Source organism: Sardina pilchardus, chromosome 10 (assembly GCF_963854185.1).
Source record: "Sardina pilchardus chromosome 10, fSarPil1.1, whole genome shotgun sequence".
Lineage (NCBI taxonomy): Eukaryota > Metazoa > Chordata > Actinopteri > Clupeiformes > Clupeidae > Sardina > Sardina pilchardus.
The window spans coordinates 24,107,645-24,129,383 of NC_085003.1; the positions used below are offsets into that span (position 1 = coordinate 24,107,645).

General features: G+C 47.0%; 2 protein-coding genes across 3 annotated transcripts in view; one reads left to right on the forward strand and one right to left on the reverse strand.

Annotated features, from left to right (window-relative positions):
- cttnbp2 (cortactin binding protein 2) overlaps positions 1-7,207 on the forward strand; it is a 54,101-nt gene extending 46,894 nt beyond the window's left edge. For both annotated transcript variants that reach the window (XM_062547177.1, XM_062547178.1), the window contains exons 16-23: positions 497-678; positions 969-1,147; positions 1,822-2,030; positions 2,612-2,794; positions 3,484-3,535; positions 4,095-4,206; positions 4,540-4,701; positions 5,760-7,207. In XM_062547177.1, coding sequence (XP_062403161.1) covers positions 497-678; positions 969-1,147; positions 1,822-2,030; positions 2,612-2,794; positions 3,484-3,535; positions 4,095-4,206; positions 4,540-4,701; positions 5,760-6,188 — 1,508 coding nt within the window. In that variant the 3' untranslated portion in view covers positions 6,189-7,207. The remainder of the gene's footprint in view (positions 1-496; positions 679-968; positions 1,148-1,821; positions 2,031-2,611; positions 2,795-3,483; positions 3,536-4,094; positions 4,207-4,539; positions 4,702-5,759) is intronic.
- Positions 7,203-21,739, reverse strand: part of cftr (CF transmembrane conductance regulator) — a 28,790-nt gene continuing 14,253 nt past the window's right edge. Inside the window, exons 16-27 of the mRNA XM_062547179.1 lie at positions 21,685-21,722; positions 20,871-21,151; positions 19,619-19,698; positions 19,198-19,348; positions 15,645-15,872; positions 15,140-15,243; positions 13,840-14,094; positions 12,243-12,398; positions 11,709-11,798; positions 11,038-11,210; positions 10,469-10,574; positions 7,203-9,177 (exon numbers count right to left, since the gene is read on the reverse strand). Coding sequence (XP_062403163.1) covers positions 8,965-9,177; positions 10,469-10,574; positions 11,038-11,210; positions 11,709-11,798; positions 12,243-12,398; positions 13,840-14,094; positions 15,140-15,243; positions 15,645-15,872; positions 19,198-19,348; positions 19,619-19,698; positions 20,871-21,151; positions 21,685-21,722 — 1,875 coding nt within the window. The 3' untranslated portion in view covers positions 7,203-8,964. The remainder of the gene's footprint in view (positions 9,178-10,468; positions 10,575-11,037; positions 11,211-11,708; positions 11,799-12,242; positions 12,399-13,839; positions 14,095-15,139; positions 15,244-15,644; positions 15,873-19,197; positions 19,349-19,618; positions 19,699-20,870; positions 21,152-21,684; positions 21,723-21,739) is intronic.

A 21,739-nucleotide genomic window follows, 5' to 3' on the forward strand; every position in this document is an offset into this window, starting at 1 on the left:
TCTCAGGACATGGTCCTACTGACCAATAGTTACTACTGTGGGTGGGTACTATGTGGGTACTATGGGTGCCTCTCATTCGTGTTTTATATATCCTCCCTTCCTTCCCTGGTCCTCGTTCTCACTGATCTACATAAAGAATGATGGGGCGGCAACAATGGGATAGTCTATCCAGTGCTAGTTATAGATCAGTGGGAACGAGTCTGGAGGACCGAGCATCGAGGAAGGATCTTGAGAGAGGCCCTACTGTATAGGTGCCTCTCATGCAGCGTTTATACGTCCTCCCTCGCTCCTAGGGCCTCGATCCTCACTGATCTACATAAAGAATGATGGGGCGGCAACAATGGGATAGTCTACTCCTTCTTCTATCTTTCTTTATGTAGATCAGTGAGGATCGAGGCACGAGGAGCGAGGGAGGACGTATAAACGCTACATGAGAGGCACCCTATGTGTGAGCTGGTCCACATATTCACTATCAACTCTCTCCTCTGCCCACCAGGTCAGGACGGGCTCTACTACTTCCAGGAGGGGGCCTTTCTGATTGGCTCCCTGGCCAAGCCCCGGCTACAGGGGTCAGAGCTGCACCTGCAGCAGCACTTCCGCTGGGTGCAGCTGCGCTGGGACTCGGAGCCTCTGCACGGCCTTCTGGGACGCCACCTGCGCCGCAAGCTCCTCAACAAGGTGTGAGAGAGAGAGAGAGAGAGAGAGAGACATTCAGACACTTGCTCAAACCACAGATAACGCACACACATGCCTTCACCACCAGGGGGCGACATTCTCACAGTGAACAATCGTGTCAAGAGTGCATGCTCAGTCCACTAGAACTCGCTCTCTCTGATTGTGATTGTATACACAGAGCCATGCCATGGGCTCCTGCCCACACACACACACACACACACACACACACACACACACCCCCACACAAACACACGCGGCGTAACAATCCCTCTGTGTGCTCCGTGTGCTTGCAGACACAAGGCCAGCCGTGGGCTCCTGATGACCCGCTGCAGAGGTCCCTGTCCTGGGTGTGCCTGGTCTGGCACCAGCTCAACACCTGCCTGTCCCGCCTGGGCACCCCGGAGGCCCTGCTGGGGCCGCGCATCTTCCTCTCCTGCCCCGTGGTCCCCGACCAGGCACAGGCCATCGTCAAGTAGGTCACCTGCAGTGATGCACTATCATGCAGAAAACGTCAGGGATACTCAGCTTTCGGGTGAAATTTCAGGATGAACCTAGAATCCACTATTCATGGGTTTAATCAGGTCCCTTTCCACAGGTGTATAAAATCAAGCACCTTGATTATCAATGCAGACTGCAGCATGATGCTTGATTAATACACCCGTGGAAAGGGACCTGATGAAACCCATGCATAACCTTTACAGGTGAACTTAATGTGACCTTCTCTAAACTTTTGAATGTGCGTGTCTTACAGTTCAATGTTTCAGTGCTTTCTGAACTGAAACATTCAATTTCACCTGTAAGCCAGATATCCCTAACTTTTTGTGAGTAGTGTATGCGTGCACCTTGGTCAGTTGTTATTCCTTGATAGCATAAGTGTAAGAGTGTACAATAGTGTATGGAAATTAACTGATACAGATTTAGTTATTATTTAAATCTAATTGTTTTTCAGTTCTTGAAAATTAAGCTGAAATATTCATGCATAGTGTCTTTTTCATTTACACTATTATTTTGTAAACACAACATCCGCAGACTTCAGTGTTCATCGACCTTAGTTTTTTTCCTATTAAAAAGTTTAGTTCTTTAGTTCTTGTACAGTAAATTAAAGTCACAATGTGTGTGTGTGTGTGTGTGTGTGTTCTTACCCAGATGGCTGGCTCGTCTGTGGAATGCGGTGGTGGTCCCTCGTGTGGAGGATGCTGTCGTCTCCAGGGTGACCGCCAAGAGGGCTCCAGCCCAGCGCCGGTCTCCCAGCAACAGCAAGAGCCTGAGTCCAGGCCAGAGGGCAGTGCTTAGAGCCGCTCTCAGCATCCTCCTCAACAAAGCCGTCCTGCAAAGCTGCCCGCTGCCCCGAACAGGTACAACCGAACATTCTCTCTCTTTTCTCCTCCTTTCTCTCTCTTCTCCTCCTCCCTCTGTCTCTCTCTCACTTTGTTTACTCTACCTTTCTCTCTGTATGTCTGTCTGTCTCCCCCCTCTCTCTCTCTCTCTCTCTCTCTCCCTGCCCCACACTCTTCATCAGTCTCAACTCTCCTTACGTCTGAGGGGCTGCTCAGGGGAGGTGAAGAGCCCTCGACAAACTAATCTCACAAGTTATTCAAACCTGAAACAGTAAAGCTCAGTGTATTAAGTCACTTCACTTAGATTATCCTTTCCCAAGGTACAGTGTAGATACTCACTGAAGGCTCTGTCTTTAAATGTGATCTGCTGTTGTTCACAGTAACAGCCTCTGGCGGAGAATAGAGACTACTAGTATGTTGACAGTGCCAGCTGCTTAAAGACACGCTTCTGTAAACCACATTCCTACTCTCTGCTCCCTTGTGTTGACAAATGCAAGGAATGCAGAATAACCACCAGCTGCATGTCAGACTGGATTTGGCCCTGCCATCTACACGCATTATAATTCCGGTCACTGCTGCTGTGTTTGTGGCTGTAACAGAGATCGACAGGCACCTAGCAGAATTCCAAGGTGGAACATTCCCGCTGTCGGCCATCGGCATCTCCTGTAAGAAAGGCGGGAGGAAGGGGCGGGACAGCGGGCCCTGGAGGCGGGCCAACACCAGCCCACGCAAGAAGGGAAGCCCCAGCACCGGATGGAGCAGCAGCGGGTCACTCCGTGAAGGTGGGGGGCTGTTTTTACTCTGTGTCCAAGTTCTGATGCGCGTCACATTCAAGAGAAAGGTTTAAGAGACTCTTGGGACGGAACCCGTGAAGGTGGCATGCTGTTTTTACTCTGTGCCCGTCAGATTCATGAGAAAGGTTTCTCACGATGCACTCTGTGTCCGAGTTCTGATACAGTACGTCAAATTCATGAGAAAGGTTTAAGAGACTTTTGGGACAGAATCCTGTATTGTAGCGGTAGTGTTCCAAATGGCACGTGGGTGCTGTCAGTGCCAACGGGGAGCCAGGTTTAGGTCCAGCATGAGGTCATTTCCTGCGCCCACTCTCCATCTCCGCCCACTTTCCTGTTTACTGTCATTTCCTGTCTAATCTACAGTACACTGTCATATCAATAGGCTAGAAAAGCCCAAAAATGGAACTTCCTATAAATGTGACACCTTCTCCTGACAGCTGACATGGGCAATGATGGCCATTGTTTTAGAATATCAGCAGTATGCCTCTCCAAGTTTAAAGAGACTTTTTTATCTGACATTACTGCCTGATTTGGCCCTCTGTCTTAGTATCAATCATTTCATATTTCATTGATGTTCATATTCATTGCGTGTCTGAAGAGCTGGGTTTGCAGAGAATTTTTTAGTTGGTCCTTTCTTGAGTAGGGAAGTTGACGTTTTTTCTCTCCATGTCCTCAAGGTTCTCTCTCCGGCTCAGAAGTCCACCTGATGTCCCACATGAACTCTCCCAGGTGAGTCGAAACGTTCTCGTCCACAATGGTCCCATACATTGCAACGTTCCCATACCTGCTGTTTCCATACATTGAACTATATGTCACATGTTCCAAATATTTCTCCTTAATGCTATTATGACCATAATATAAATACATAATACACACAAATCTACATGTACATTTAAAATAATGACGATGTTTCGTTTGAACTAAATATTAATTTAGTAACAGAGACACTCCTCAAAATTCTTATCTAAAAACTGCTTATTTACTGTAATTTATGGCTTGGAAACTTCTTATGATAGGGAAACATACCAGGCACCAGTTTAGAGAAGGAAACTGTTGGTAATGCAACGCTTTGGCCAGCAGGTGGAAATATAGCCTCAGTTTAGCTCCACTGCCATGCAACAAGGATTGTGTCATTCTGTGTCTGTCTAAGCATGTGTCTGTCTAACGGTGAGTATGTGTTTTTTTGTGGTGTGTGTGTTGTTGGTGTGTGTGTGTTTGTATGTGTGTGTATTATGTGTGTGTGTCTGTGTGTCTGTGTGTGTGTGTGTGTGTGTACGCATGCATTCAGAATCAGTGCTGGAGACCCTGCAGGTCTGTCCCTGTGCTCTGACGATGAGACGGACCTCCTGAGGGAGCTGCAGACCATGTGCTCCAGCAAGTCTGAGCCGGACATCAGCAAGGTGCAAACATGGACACTTCCCAACACACACACACACACACACACACACACACACACACACACACACACACACACACACTTCCACTAATGTTTCTGTGTGTAAGTGTAAGAGATTGATTGATTATGGTCACTACTGCTTCTTTTTTGGGAGTTTATTGTAGCTAGCTGGGAGACCATACTGAACATGTTCATTGTTATGAATTGGCCCCTGTTGGAGACTTGTGATATATAGGTACAGTACATGTCAGAACATACTCCTGAATATGTGTGTGTGTGTGTGTGTGTGTGTGTGTGTGTGTGTGTGTGTGTGTGTGTGTGTGTGTGTGTTTTGCAGATTGCTAACTCCAAAGAGGACTTCATTGTGTTTCCTGGCTCAACACATGGACACAGGCAGCTGAACAACAACAACAGCAGCATCACTGAGCCAGCGGTCCAGTCCCGAGCCCCCGCCACCAGCAAAGACGTGCCCACCGTCCGGCCCTCCGTAGCCCACGCGGTACGCAGCCACAGCCTCCACATCTTACCTGTACATACAACACCCACAGCCACCACATCTTACCTGTTCATACAACATACAACACAGCCTCCACATCTTACCTGTACATACAACACCCACAGCCACCACATCTTACCTGTTCATACAACATACAACACAGCATCCACATCTTACCTGTACATGTACATACAACACAGCCTCCACATCTGACATGTACATACAACACAACCTCCACATCTTACCTGTACATACAACATACAACACAGCCTCCACATCTTACCTGTACATACAACACAGCCTCCACATCTTACCTGTACATACAACACCCACAGCCACCACATCTTACCTGTTCATACAACATACAACACAGCATCCACATCTTACCTGTACATGTACATACAACACAGCCTCCACATCTGACATGTACATACAACACGGCCTCCACATCTTACATGTACATGCAACACGGCCTCCACATCTTACCTGTACATACAACACAGCCTCCACATCTTACCTGTACATGTACGCACCCACAGCCTCCACATCTTACCTGTACATACAACACAGCCTCCACATCTTACCTGTACATACAACACAGCCTCCACATCTTACATGTACATGTACGCACCCACAGCCACCACATCTTACATGTACGCACCCACAGCCACCACATCTTACATGTACATACAACACAGCCTCCACATCTTACATGTACATACAACACAGCCTCCACATCTTACATGTACATACAACACAGCCTCCACATCTTACATGTACATACAACACAGCCTCCACATCTTACATGTACATTCAACACAGCCTCCACATCTTACCTGAATGTAGCTGTGCCACGGCACTGGCTTAAGACACGTGTCTAATTGCTATGAAGGCTCCTGAATGGGAAGGCGCTGTTAATCTTGTGAAAATATGCACTCAACCTTTCATTGACCTTTTTGTGTGTGTTCCAATATTGGCCAAAGGAGGTTTGCTGACAAAAAAAAAAAATGTCCCCTTTCGGAGGCACTAACTGGGTCATCTCTGGCTCCGCTACCTTTCAGACGGACAGCCGTCACTCCAAGAGTGTGCCCGCTCCAGCCACCGGCAGCGCCTCCACCCCGACCGTGACTGCGACGGCCACCGTGACCCCCCTCACCCCCCAGGGGGAGAGGCGGGCCACGCGCCCCAAGTCGCAGCTCCCCGTGCCCAGCAGCAGGGGTCCTCAGCGAGCGCATAGCAGCACGCCCCGAGCCGTCAGCAGCAGCAGCAGCAGTGTCCCCCCCCACCCCCACGGCCAGAGTGCCGCCAGCCCCCGACCCCCCAACAAAGCCCACGCGAGCAGCAGAGCAAGGCAGGCCCTGCCCACCACCAACAACAACCCCCCAACCACCACCACCAACAACAACAACAACAACACCCTCAGCCAATCACACGAGGAGATCTGGATCCTGCACCCAAATTTGCATGAAAACTACAACAACCAGGGTTAGACTCCTCCCCCTCTCCTAATCCCCCCTCCCACCCCCCAAATAGTGATTTCCCTCCATGTTGTGAAGTTAGTTTTCTGACAGCCTTTTAGTATTTGTACCTGTTATCAGTACTTGTTACACTATATTACATTGTGTACTTGGGGACCATAGTTTTATTATATTATACTATTGAAGTATTGACTTTTGGTGGAAGACGAGAAGATAATAAATTGAGCAAATACGCAGGGACATGTCTAACAAAAGAAGTGCTTGAACAGCTTTTGCCTTGAGGCAAAACATGTTTTGGATCAAAGCAAGAAAAGCAGAATTTTTTTGCTGTTAAGTATTTTCGAATATAAAAGTGTTTTATGTTTAAATAGTTGCAAGGTTGGTTTAAGTACTGTTGACATTAATCAGGGTTTTACCAAATATGTGTAAATAAGAATTAGGAACTTTAAGTGGTATATAGATTAGTGTACGTGGTAATATGCTTGTACAGTACAACTGAAAAGGCAGAAAAACAGAACAAAAAATATTGTACATGTTTGTAATATGAAAATTTGGTTCTTAACTTTTTCACTTGTTTCAAAGTGAATGGAATGTGGCAATAAGTAACATAATTGCAAACACAGGACATTTTTCTGTTTTGACTGTAAGCCATAATAAATATTTGATCTATCTGTTTTCACCTGAGTCTCAGCTGGCTCGAGGTGTCCATGTGTGAAGGCCCACTCCAGGTCCACGCAACAAACTTTTCTGTTTCTCGTTTCTGACTTTGTTTTCCACTCACTCTTTTACTTTCAGTACCGTTTCCTGACACTTTTGAACAACCAGTATTTTCTTCTCAGTTGCCATTGTTTATATGTACAGAAGAGACTTTAGTCAACCTTTGGTGTTGAACTGTATGATAGCTGTCTGATGACGTTTCAAAAACATGCCCTGCTTCCTTCAAGCACAACGATTAAAAACTGCACTGTTACTCCCAACAGACCCGACTCTGTGTACCTGCAAAACAGCCCCACCACACAAAACATATCTCTCAAAATCATTTTAATGGAAAACAATTTGATTGCAGAAATCATTTCCTCAGGAAAAAAATACATATATTATACAATTTTGAAATTGTCTTCCTATGAATACACTTGTTTCTTCAATAGCTAAACTGAAATGATGAATTTGGTAATGTGTTGTGGCAAATTAGATTCTTCAACATCATTAGCCAATTTCACATTCTGCGAAAACACACAGCTCATTGATATACTTTTATACATTTAAAGTAGTATACAACGGTCATTTTTAAATTCATTTTTGTGTGTTTGTTCACAAACGGGTCATAAGATAAGTTAATAAAAATATTTCAATGGACACTTTGATCTGTTTTTAGCCCATAAGCCAGAACAACAATCTGCATAACTGGCTATAAATGTCTTGACATCCTTGAGTGTCATATAAATAATCTCACTGTCCCTCTTTTGTCGCAGTCCTTCGTTCAAAAGCGTCTGGAACATCTGAATCTGCTGACGCGCATGATGTGTCACTGCAGCGTTTACAGTGGTCCTTTACAAAGCGTAGGATGAGATGGACTGGTATGCTTCTTCTGATTACAGAGCTTGGAAGGGTCAAGGGTGTATGGGAATCAGTACTGTTTAGCATAAACATAGAGAATGACACTGTGTACTGTATGCTGCAACCTGAGTCTATTCTGGCTTACATACTCATTTCAATATGGAAAAAAAAAACATTGGGAATATTGCTGATACATATCATTCCAGTCCACACAACTCTATTCTATCAACATTTGGGACTTCATGGTTATTCCCATGTGTTTAGAGGATAAATGCCCATGTTCTGTCTCTGAAAATGCCACCATTTTGTGTCTTGATACTTAACAATGTACTTACACTTGCTTTTTAAATCAATGAATTGTTCTGATGAATACAAGCAACTGAGACAAATAACTCTTAATTTACAAAGTAAAAAAATAACCTTGACACAATCACATTTCAAGGCTCCAGTCAAGGTACGATGCAGTACTCTAACCATAATCTTCCATAAAGTGTCTGGGTTAGGGAGGCTATGCTGAGGAATAGGATATACAGTAGCTATCTGATATGAAACTGAAGGTGCAGGGGGTTAAAAAGTCTGTTACTGTACAAAGTACCTCATGTTTTTTTTTTTTTGTTGCATAGACCTAATACAAGAAATGTTGACAAATGACTCGATGTCCAGCTTAATTAATAGAAATGTTGAGACAAATGACTTGATGTCCAGCTTAATTAATAACCTCTTAACGAAGCCTTTTTTCAGCCTATCTCTGCGGTCTTTGAACAGCCAACTCTCAACACAAATAAAAGATTGTTTTTAGACAGACGACATCAAAGCAGTACCTATGAGACTCCACTGAGATATGGATGAAGAATTGAGTTGTGCCTTTCTTGTCTGGGTCCAAGCCAGTCTGCCCCTAAAGAGTCTCTGAAACGGAGGCAGCAGGGCTGGCGTGAGAAGAGGACCTGCTCCAAAGCTCCACACATCCATCCATCCATCCTCTTTCATTCTCTCTCTCTCATTCTCTCTCTCTATCTCTCATTCTAACATACTCTCAGTCACTCACACACTCTCTCACTCACTCTCTTTATCATTCTCTCACACTCTTTTCAGTCAATCTCTCTCTCTCTCAATCATTCTCTCACTCTCTCTCAGTCACTCCCTCTCTCTCTCTGTCATTCTCTCTCACTCTCAGTCACTCCCTCTCTCTCTCTGTCCCTCTCTCTTGGTGTCCGCTGCAGGCGGTGTGGGATCACAGGCGCGTGTCCTGGATCTCGTCCTCGGCCTCCTCCTCCAGGGTGAGGGTGACGGCGCTGATCTTGGGCTGGGGCACGCGCATGCTGGAGTTGCGGCGGGGGAAGAGCTTGAGCCGCTCCGCCGGGCTCATGGCCTGCTTCAGGTGGCTCGTCTCGTTCAGCAGCTTCTGCATGGAGTCGTACGTCTTCCCCGTGCTCTGGTCCAGCAGCTACAAACACAACCAGACAGTGGAGGCCCATGAGCAAGGGAGCAAAGCTTCTTCTCTACTGTCAGAGTACTCATATTAGAAAAGAAATGATAAAGGTCCGCACACTGATAGCAACTCCCAGGTTTCAAATAAACCTGGGAGCTGCTATCAGTGTGCGGCCTTTGTCATTTCTTTTCACGTCTTTTTGGTCCAGCACCTGCACTATTTAGATGTACTGTATGCGCATTCTCTTGTTTTTGGATTCTCTTGTCATAGAGCCAAGCCTATTCTCTACTGCCATAGTATACTCATGTTATAGCCAAGCCTCTTCTCTACTGCCATAGTATACTCATTTTATAGCCAAGCCTCTTCTCTACTGTCATAGTATACTCATTTTATAACCAAGCATCTTCTCTACTGTCATAGTATACTCATTTTATAACCAAGCAGCTTCTCTACCGTCATAGTATACTCATTTTATAACCAAGCGTCTTTTCTGCTGTCATAATATACTGTAGTCATTGTGGCTTTAGACATAATAAATGCATAGAACGCATAGCCTTGTTTTGAGTGAGACTTTTGGTAAATAGACCTATAAATTGATTTCAGGGTGTAGTCTTTCCCCAAACCCTATTCTGCAAATGTAATTTCCTTACTCTGTTTACATAACAGCATAAACAAATATCAACCGTTATCAAATTAAGCACTGCTACTCATTTACCCACTAGAACATGAAGACTGTGTGGCTTCTATTAAACTAAATGCCCAGAAGTACACAGCACAAAATAAACTATTGCAATTTTTGTGGAGTTCCTCCTGAAATGTCACTGTTTGCTACTAACTGTACGAAGTATTTCATACCAAAAGGTTGTTGATTAAACCTGATACATACAAAGTGATCAACACTGATCTGTTGTGTAAGCACTGGGAGATTTTATTTTTTCCCTGATGCAGAGTCATCGTTGGTTAGTATCCTCAAAACAACCACAGAGATTGTAGAGGCTAGGGGTCACATGGGACCGACTGAGCCACGAGATGCACCATCCACCCGCCAGTCAAAGCGTTACCAAACACATGAATCAATCAGGAGGACATTAGATCAAACAGTACATTAGCCTTATCTTGGGGACGCACTGTTAACAGTAAAATGTCACAAATGGCCAGTACCAGGAAAGACCTTGTGCAACAAAAGGGCAGCTCTGTTTTGTAGGGACAACATCAGAAAGGTCAGTGACGCTGCGGACGCTCTCACATGTTTGTGTGTGCCACTCGTGGCCATGGGGGCTGGGCGGCGGGAAAGAGGGACACTTACCAGGAAAGACTGGCACTCCAGCAGCGTCTCCATCCTGTGCTCCGACATCAGGATGGTGCAGGTGGAGAAGGAGTCCCTCAGCGTGCTCTTCAGGGCCTTTATGGTGCTACAGAGACAGACAGACAGACAGACAGACAGACAGACAGACAGACAGACAGACAGACAGACAGTCAGACAGACAGACAGACAGTCAAATTCGGCCTTCAACCACGTACAGTAGACAATGAAACAAACACCAACCCAATTTCTTTCATCTCAATCACAGCTTCAGTTCAGAGGCACATATGAATCTGTGATCTGTGTGTCAACTTCAGAGCTGAAAGTAGTTTTAAATCCTTGCCAGTACAACTACCACAATTTTAAACATTTCACCTCTCAGAACATCTGCCAACCTTTCAGTTGAGCTCAAAGTGAAATTTCTTATGGGGAAAGTCAGCATGAAACCTGTCTTTGGCAGGCGGCTGCTTTCTTGTTCCGATACCGCCACTGAATCTTATAGTGGTACTCAGTACTGGACTGTGCCAGCTTGCTTGCACACCTAGTCAACCCCCTCCCCCCCCCCAACTCACATGGGGTCCAGATGGGCGCTGGGCTCGTCCAGCAGGAGGATGCGGGCCCTCCTCAGAATGGACCGGGCCAAACACATGAGCTGCTTGTGGCCATAACTCAGGACATGGCCGCCATACTCCAGCACGAAGTCCAGTTTGTCAGGAAACTGCTCGATCACCGACTTCAGCCCCACCTGTAGTCATGGGAACGGATAGAACAACGCCACTGTCAGGACCTATGACTGTCCTTATATCTCCTATATCTACAGTCATTGGTCTGGACTTATACATACAGTCAGTATAGTATAGTATAGGTAGTATAGAGTATACCATAGTATAGCAGCTAATCTGGACTAGCATGCAGTAGCCAAAAGAACTGTGGGTTCAATTCCCGGCTGCTACTGTTGGGTTAACTCCTGGTGCTTGTAGTAACTGACATATGTACATCGCTTTCGATAAAAGCATCAAAGCATCAAAAAGCCAAATTAATAAGTATTGTTTTTTTTATTTGATATAAGCCTATCCTGAATTCCCTCCACTTCCACTGTGGGTCAGCCGCAGACCCAGGTGCTTATAAATAATAACAGTAATAATTATCATTATCATCATCATCATCATCATCATCATAATAATAATAATAATTATTATTATTATTCCCTCAGGTGCCCCCGAGGGTCAGCAGGAGACCCCACCTCCTCAGTGACCCGCCATAACTCCTCGTCGCTGTGCCGGCCATATGGGTCCAGGTTCATGCGGAAGCTTCCGGTGAAGATAAACACTTTCTGTGAGGGATGAAAAAGATGACCACATGATCAACCAGATGAAGTGTGTGTGTGTGTGTGTGAGCAAAATGACAGTTGCTCGAGTTAATTTGAATGACAGCGTCCACACTGACAGCGTAATATTACTATAAAGAAACAACGAACAATATAGTTGTATTTAACTTTCGGAGAGATGTTAAGAAAGATACAAATCAACATGAGGAGAGGCTTTCCTTATCTTTGGACGCTCATATAGTTTCAGCTGTCCAAACTGTTATTGTTCCTGGTGTGAACAGCCATTTAGGACTGTTAAAATAACTCTGTACATTTTTTATGACGACATCATGGTCACTCTTTATGATTGTACATTCGTTTTCAAAAACAGTAACAAAAAAAGATAATGACCATTTGTACAGATTAGGGTGTGAGTGTGAACATCTGGTGTGTGCTGTCTGTGTTTTGTACCTGAGGGATGACGCCGAACGCTCTCCTCCAGACCTTCAGGGGCATGTTGTTCCAGGACAGGTCGTCTATGAGGACCTCGCCGTCAGTATGGGCCAGCCGCAGCAGCCCGTTGAACAGGGTGCTCTTCCCCGAGCCCGTCCGGCCCAGAAGGCCCATCTGAAAGAGAATTCATATGCACGCACGCACACACACACACACACACACACACACACACACACACACACACACACACACACACACACACACACGCAAACACACACACACACACACACACACACACACACACACGCAAACACACACACACACACACACATGCATGCACGCACACACACACACACACACACACACACACACACACACACACACACACACACACACACGAACACACACACACAAACAGGTATTGAAAACAGTTCTCATCCATATAACATTTATGCACAACACTTATGCAAAACCCCTCTGACCCTGTCCAACACTGCCGAGCCCATTTCCTTTAGACCATGTCTGCCAAGGAAAGCAAACTCCTCCTTTACAAACCGTGACCCACTAACTACATTCTGTTGAGTAGGCACAAATTATATAGAAGACTATATTACAATAACAATGTCACTTAGTGAGTTCAGAAATGTTTGCACTTCAGCACCTTTTTTTTTTGCTATTAGTACTCAGGAAATGGAAATCTGAAAATTTGAAGTGAAGTGGCACAATATACACAGATATCTCAGAGCTATTAATTCAATACGAATAAGCTGCTAAAAACAAACAAAAACATTAACCACAGAAGCATTACATTTCGAATTGAGCTACTCTTAACATTAATCTTCATTGGCGCCAACAACATTTCCTCCAGCAAACCTCAGTGTGACAGACAGACTGTTGAGGATGAACTGAGCATGCCCACGGCAGGGGAGAGGGATCGTTCTCTCCCTGTCGGCCTGTGCACAGTGGCGCTCGAGCCATTAGCCTGACGTGCTAATGGGGCTAATGGCTGTCTGAGGGAACTCAGAGTCACTCTGTTAGCGACGCTGCGCTAGTCTCGCACAGGCACATTACAGCACACGGAAGCCACTGTGCCAGCAGTTCCTTAATGACCGGCCCCGGAGGAAATCTCAGCATCTCCCAGCGCAGTGCATCACACCGACCTCACAAACACACGGCGGCTAGCTGCTCAGAGGAGCCACTTAACGCTCTATTCATTTGCCTGACAGAGACAGTGAGCGAGCGCACCAGAACTTCACAGCCCTGGACGAGAAACAGCGCTGCTGAACAGAACCTGGTGGACGCACGTAAACAAAGCGTTACCCATAAGTGACGCTGATGATCAGTAAACTCTCTCTCTCTCTTGCTCTCTTTCTCTCTCTCTCTCTCTCTCTAGAATAACACACTCAAGCGTTGTCTGATCGTCTGGCAAGGAACCTTACTCCATTAGTCTTTCATTAAGACCCACTGTAACATGACAATTTCATACCATAACCAGGCGATAATAAAGTGTGTGTGTGTGTGTGTGTGTATGTGTGTGTGTAGAGATGTACTTTTTTGTAAGGACATTTTCTACATACAGTATGTGTGTAGACATGCTTTTCCTGACGTAGCCTACCCGCTGTCCACCCTCCACAGAGAAGGAGAGGTCTTTGATGATGGCCAGTCCGGCCTCCGTGTACTTCACCGACAGCTTCTGCACGTCCAGCTGGCCGTGGTTGGGCCAGGCGTTGTAGGCCCAGGCGTCCACGTTCTCGATGACCAGGTCCTTGTCTTTCTCCTTGCTGCCGCCTTTGGTCGAGCCCAACCCATCCGTCTTCGGCTCCTCCGACGGCAGGTCGATGAACTTGAAGACTCGGTCCACAGAGCGCATCTGGAGTGTGTGTGTGTGTGTGTGTGTGTGTGTGAGAGAGAGAGAGAGAGAGAGAGAGAGAGAGTGTGTGAGTGTATGTGTGTGTGTGTGAGAGAGAGTATGTGTGTGGGGAGTTAGCCAGGGGTTGGGGTAAAAAAGAGGTTATGAGGTCATTGGTTGCAATGATTTGTTTGGTCTGACAAATGATGCCTAACATTGTGGTCAGATTGAAGAGGTGAATGAGCTCCTGTGTGTGTGTCTACGTGTCCGTGTGTGTGTGTGTGTGATAGATGTGTGTGCCTGTGTGTGCATGTGTTGTGTTCTTTCGTGTGCGCACCTGAGTACCTACGTGCGGTTGAAAGAGAGTTTACTCGCAGTACACAGACACACCGTGTAGGCTTCACTGCTCAGTGAAAGTAATACCTAATAACTCTCCTCACCTCGTTTCAATAGAGAGCGAGTGAGTGCGTTCGCCTCCGTCTCCATCCTGTCCTATGGAGCTATTCTCCCGCAGAGGTCAAAGAGGCCGCTGTGTCCTGACCGCTGATAAGCCATGCCGGACACAGGTCAGCCGTACAACAGTGTGGGAAGTTGCATCACCACACTTCCCAGCTGGACTCTGCCATGCAGCCTCCCGTGGCACAGGACAACTTCTGCATTTCATTAGAGGTTGCAGCAAGATCCCCCCCCCCCCACCCAACACACACACACACACACACACACACACACACACACACACACACACACACACACACACCCAACACACACACACACACACACACACACACACACACACACACACACACACACACACACACACACACACACACACACACACACACACACACACACACACACACACACACACACAGAGAGATGCTCTACTGCATCCTACGGCAGGTTGAAAAAGACTTCTTACAGATGTCAACTCTCCTGCAATGTTTATGCAACTTACGTGCCTACTTGAGTACTACAGTTTGCAGATTTCTTGTTTTAGGTGTGTGTGTGTGTGCGCGCGTGTATGTTTTGTGGGTGTAATATCATGTATTCTGTGAACAGTACATACCATTCCATCAACAGCGATGCTCGTCACCACACACCACTGGAAAGTACCATTGATAAGCATGGCCATGACCACAATGATGCCAACCTCACCAACATCTGGGTCCTCTGCCAAAACACACACACACACACACACACACACACACACAAATATTTACACATACATTCAAGTGAATGCTGTGACATCTGGTTGTCCAATACAATTAAACCATTTCAACATTTACTTCCTGTGATCACGCAATAGCCATCACATTGACACACTTGTGACACTCATAGGTAACCAATTGCATTTTTTTTAAAATTTATGTTAAATAAAACCCACACACACACACACACACACACACACACACACACACACACACACACACACACACACACACACACACACACACAGGCATGCAACACACATACAGTACACACACACACACACACACACACACACACACACACACACACACACAAACACACACACACGCACACAGACGAACACCACTTAACAAGAACCTTACTGGTGGTTCCCACTGCAATCCAGGCGGCCAGGGTGAAGAAGAGTGTGAAGATTACGTCGGCGCGGAAGAGGAACCAGCGCAGGGTGGACAGGTACAGGAACCACGTGGCCGTGTGGGTGTTGAGAGCCTTCTGGAACTGACCCTCAAAGTAGGCCTGCCGCCCAAAGGCCCGGATCGTCCACAGACCCTTCATGGATATGATGAGGTGAGAGAAGATAGGGCTCCGAGCTGTGAGCAGATACACAAGGAGAGAATGAGAGAGAGAAAGAGAGAGAGAGAAAGAGAGAGAGAGAGGGGGCAATGGAACAGAGAGAGAGAGCGAGTTTAGAGTTTTCTAAATTCATCAACTGTATATGCCTTGGAATGTCCTGGAATGGTCATGCCAATAAAGCTTTATTGAATTGAGAGGGAGAGAGATGTTTAACACCCATTTATTAAATCAGTCATAAAACCATGGCATACTGTAATCTCCCCAGAATAAAAGGGACAACATATCAAGACAGAGACAAAAGAGAAAGAGAGAGAGTGAGGGAAAACATCTGATAAACATAATTCATTCTTGTTAAGGTCAATTTCAAGACATGCATAATTACTTCATCCCTTGTTAGCATATCCATTTGTTTTGGAAGAGTTTAGTAAGCAAGACAAACAGTAAATCAACTATTTGGAGAATGCCAAAAATATCACGCAAGCAGCACTTGTTCTTTGTTTTAGCAAAACCCAGTGAAAACAAGCCAGACAATTAACTGAATAAAACAAAACGATTGAAAGGAGCAGTGTCTAAAACCGCCATGTACGGCATAATAATTGAAAAACATAAATGAATGCAGTAGCTACGTGGAAACCATTTGTCCCAACAAAGAGAAGAGGCTATTGGCTCCCTGTGTCCGCTTCACTTGGCCTCCCACCGTCAAATTCCCTGTGTTTATTCTTTTTTTTCCCTCATTTGGTGATTCTTTTTCGGCAGCCGCAGGTCCGTGCGGCGAGGGGCCAAGGAAAAGGAACGAGAGAGAGGAGGAAGGAAGGGATAAAGCTGATGCCCTTTCGCTCTGCGCTAGCTCATAAAGAGACTCGGCGGCGTGCTGTTTTTTTGGGGGCCGTGCTGTATGGATTGGCCCGAGTCAAAGGGATCACCACACACACACACAAACACACACACACACACACACACACACACACACACACACACACACACACACACACACACACACCGAGTCAAAGGGATCTCCACGCTGCCATTCTTCGCATTCCAGCGGGCAGCGTCGGGGCAGGGCGCCGTCTGTCGCGTCTCACACCCCCCCGACAGCTAGCCATCGTTCCTCGAAAACAGGAGGGTGGTTGGGGATGTGTGTGTGTGTGGGGCATTTGCGCCACCCCCATCACACACACACCATTCTAACCTCCGCCCTGTGCCCTTCAACCCGTCACCTCACGCCAGCCCAGAGGGCCAATGAGAGAATGATGCCCGGATGGAGGGCAAGGAAATCCCCAGCCAGTCGTCCTCTCTCTCTCTCTCTCTCTCTCTCTCTCTCCCTCTCTATTTCTCTCTGTCTCTTTCTCTCTCCCTTTCATTCTCTCTCCCTCTCCCTCTCCCCCTCTCTCTCTCTCTGTCCCACTCCCACCTCCTCTTTCACTCTCTCTCTCTCTCCCTCTCTCTCTCTCTCTCTGTTTCCAGTCCTGCCCAGCTCCCTGTCTGTTTGCTCAGAGGCGGAAAGCGCTCGTGGCTTTTGCACCGGAGCAGAAGCCGCTGCACGCAGACGGACTCTCACGCTGACAGAGCTGCAGGGGCAGCGGAGAGGAGGGGAGAGGAGCGGAGAGGAGCGGAGGGGAGCGGAGAGTAGCGGAGGGGAGCGGAGGGGAGGGGAGCAGAGGGGAGCAGAGAGGAGCGGAGGGGAGCGGAGAGGAGCGAAGAGGAGAGGAGGGGAGGGGAGGGGAGGTGAGGGGAGAGGAGGGGAGCGGAGGGGAGAGGAGGGGGGAGGGGAGGGGAGAGGAGGGGAGCGGAGGGGAGAGGAGGGGGGAGGGGAGGGGAGGGTAGGTGAGGGGAGGGGAGTGTGGCACGGTGCTTCCTCCTGCCCCGGGGCCCTGACTGATCCAATGGACAGACACTAGGCAGACAGACAGACAAAAGGACAGGCCAGCTGTAAGCGTTTATGCCAGGGACTCAAGAAGGTAAAAAGGAAGAAATGAAAAAGACTGAGAAAGATGGAGAGAGAGACAGACAGACAGAGAGAGACACAGAGAGAGAAAGAGATGGAGAGACAGAGAGAAAGAGAAAGAGAGAGAGAGGCTTTCCCTCTGCCCCTCCGCCCAGGCCACTTCCTCAGTGATCAACAACCCCCCATTTCTCCGCCTGACTCATCCATCCTCTCCTCCACCCAGTTGCTGCCGCACTGGACAACATTTGACCATCAACATCCCTCTCTCGCTCTCGCTCCCTCTCTCTCACTCTCTCTCTATTTCTCTCCATGACTCTCTTCCTCCCTTCATCTTTCTCTCTCTCTCCTCCCTCTCCATCTCTCTTTCTCTCTCTCCATCTCCCTCTCCCTCTCCATGTCTCTCTTTCCTCCCTCTCCTTCTCCATGTTTCTCTTTCCTTCTCACTCTCTCTCTCCATCTCCCTCTCTATATCTCTCTCGCTTCCTCTCTCTCTGCCTCTCTCTTTCCTCCCTCTCCATGTTTCTCTTTCCCACTATCTCTTTCTCTCTCTCTCTCTCCTTCTCCCTCTCCCTCTCCATGTCTCTCTCGCTTCCTCTCTCTCTCTCCCTCTCTGTCTCCTGAACCTGGCGCTGTGCCACCCAGAGTGGCGAGTGAGGGAGTAAAGGGAGCCGTAGCGGAAGAGGAAAAGTGGATGCAGGGGACAGAGAGAGACAGACAGAGTGAAAGAGATAGATCTACGTTAAAGAGGCCCGCTCGTCTTCAGTTGCCTTCTAACTGACCCCCGTCCAATGTCACACTACAAGCACGCAGATCGCTTCACACGCATGCACGCACGCATACACACACACACACGCACACGCGCATACACACACACACACACACACGCACGCACACACACACACACACACACACACACACACACACACACACACACACACACACACACACACACACACACACACACACACACACACACACACACACACAGACATGCACATGTTACAATATGTTGTTTAACTTGTTGCTGTAGAACCCTTATGGGATCTTTAAATGCTTAATAACTTAAATGGCATGACCAGATACTACCCTGCTAGTGGTTTCATTTAACGTAGCAGCTTTCAGATGTAGCCTCAAATAATAACACGGAGGCTACACCGGCCATGTAACTGAAGTGCTCTGTTCGCGTAGCATAAAAATATTTTTTGGAGACTGGTTTAATTCTTTAAAACGTATTCGCTGCTATCACATCTGGTGTAGCCAGTTCCATTGATTATAGTGGAAGCTGATTGTTACAGCAGACAACACTTCTGTAACGTGCCCGGTGTAGTCTCCCAGTAACATTGCAGGGGCATAATTTGCCCCTGTTGCCCTAGATTGTTGCCCCAGCGGCGCCTCACCCTCTGTCTCCAGCTGTTTCAGCTGCTGGCCCGTCCGCAGGAAGTACTTCCTCATGAGCATGAAGATGATAGCCAATGGCGTCGCCGCGAGGTAAATGTAGGGCCGCAGGATGGTCACCACCAACAAGCAACCGACCACGATCAGGAGGAGCTAGATGGAACGCCAAGAACATCAAGCCATTAATGCATTCCTATCTCAGCGTAGCCTTTCATGATCTTCCAAATATATTCCAAAACAAGAAATCAACAGAGACATACTAGCACAGGAAACGCTGCGCAGGCTCGGACCGCAGAGCTAGTCTGTCTGTTTATATGACGCTTCATGTACAGTAACACTTCATGATCTCTCTCACACACACAACATATTTCTTGCCCGCCATTCCAAGATAAAAAGAGGAGTAAACATCCACTGGACTGTTACCTGGATGAGGTCAAACATCAGGAGGGGAAGCATGTCATCGATGGTGCCCATGTCCTTGGTGAAGCGGTTCATGATACGGCCTGTGGGACGCAGCGGGAGAGAAAGCAAACAGACTGAGCCTACATGTGCTGTGTGTGTCTCCCCACTCTGAAGACCACGGAGAGGGTCTCCTGCTAGGAACGACCAAGAGCAGAGTACGACCGGCTTTGACTTCAATAACTGTTTGTCTAGGAGTAATTTAATGAGACTGAGGTAAGCTTGTTCCTCTTATTTGATCCTTTGATCTTACTAGCTGGGGAAGTGAACTGGCCTCAGGTGAAACGACCAGGACAGGTAGTTCAAAGAGCATAAGACTGTATCTAACCCCACAACCTCAGACTTGAGACAACCTGCAGCACTGGCAGAAACCTCGCTTGGACTTCACTGGCTGTGTTCTATTCTATTCTTAATTCTCTTGAGAATGACTGCTGAAAAGCTCCATTTGCTTCTTTGGTCTATTCCTTTGAAAAGGTAGTTAGGGGTGTAAGTTGGTCTCAGGTTAAGTGATCACAGCTGGCAGTCCAAAGAGCTCACCAGTCTTCATGATGTTGAGCACAGGTTAAATTAGAAGACCTCACCTGTCTTCATGGTGTTGAGTATGCTAAGAGCTCACCTGTCTTCCCGGTGTAGAGTATGCTAAGAGCTAACCTGTCTTCATGGTGTTGAGTATGCTAAGAGCTCACCTGTCTTCCTGGTGTTGAGTATGCTAAGAGCTCACCTGTCTTCATGGTGTTGAGTATGCTAAGAGCTCACCTGTCTTCATGGTGTTGAGTATGCTATCTTACTGGTGTTGAGTATGCTAAGAGCTCACCTGTCTTCCAGGTGTTGAGTATGCTAAGAGCTCACCTGTCTTCATAGTGTTGTTGAGTATGCTAAGAGCTCACCTGTCTTCATAGTGTTGTTGAGTATGCTAAGAGCTCACCTGACTTCATGGTGTTGAGTATGCTATCTTACTGGTGTTGAATATGCTAAGAGCTAACATGTCTTCCTGGTGTTGAGTATGCTATCTTACTGGTGTTGAATATTCTAAGAGCTCACCTGTCTTCCTGGTGTTGAGTATTCTAAGACCTCACCTGTCTTCATGGTGTTGAGTATGCTAAGACCTCACCTGTCTTCCTGGTGTTGAGTATGCTAGGAGCTCACCTGTCTTCATGGTGTTGAGTATGCTAAGAGCTCACCTGTCTTCCTGGTGTTGAGTATGCTAGGAGCTCACCTGTCTTCATGGTGTTGAGCACAGCCATGGGAGCACGCAACACAGCGCCGAGCATCTGCTCGTGGAGCTTCATGGAGATGGTGATCATGGTGCGGACGAGCGGCAGGCCGCGGAAGAAGCCCATGGCCAGCACGCTCTCGGACGTGGCCACGTAGATGTACATGATGTAGTAGATGCTGGTGGGGGTGACGATGACGGGGAAGAACTGCTGCGGCTGCGTCATGTTGGGGTAGTGCGTGGCGTTGTAGTTGAACCAGTGGTGCTCCTCCCTCCACACCTTACTGACAAACAGGCCCGAGGGAGGGAGAGGTCAGTGGGGTCATGGGGTTTGTAGTCTTTAAGAGCCAGCTATACACATTCACATCAATATGTAACAGGTATCATAACATGTGTCTGGAGACTACAATGCAGTAGTTTGGCATTAATTACAGTACAGGGCTGTTCTAGGAACCCCAGCTGACCCTTTTACTGTCAACAACCAAGTTACTGTACTGTACATCCAGACTGTTCATGGCAAAAAGTGCTGAAGCTAGAATATTTCTGGTTGTTTTTGACCAATTGAAACTGCTGCTACTGCTGATGTGGAAAAACTCAAAAGGGTTCCTGAACTTTCCATTTCCTTTATCTTATCTTCACCATCTCACATGGGGGGAAAAAAATCCAATTTTCTGTTACAAGTCTCTGTTGTCAGCTGACAAAATGGAACAATCTAATTGTGGCCATGGTGACATAATAGCCCCTCAAATAGAGATTATAGTTATAGTGTACAGTTATTGAATTGTCAAAAAGGTCACAGGATTACAGTAGTACTTACTCTGTGATCAAGTAAATGCCGAGGACAGAGAGAGCAACCTGGACACAGAGAAGAG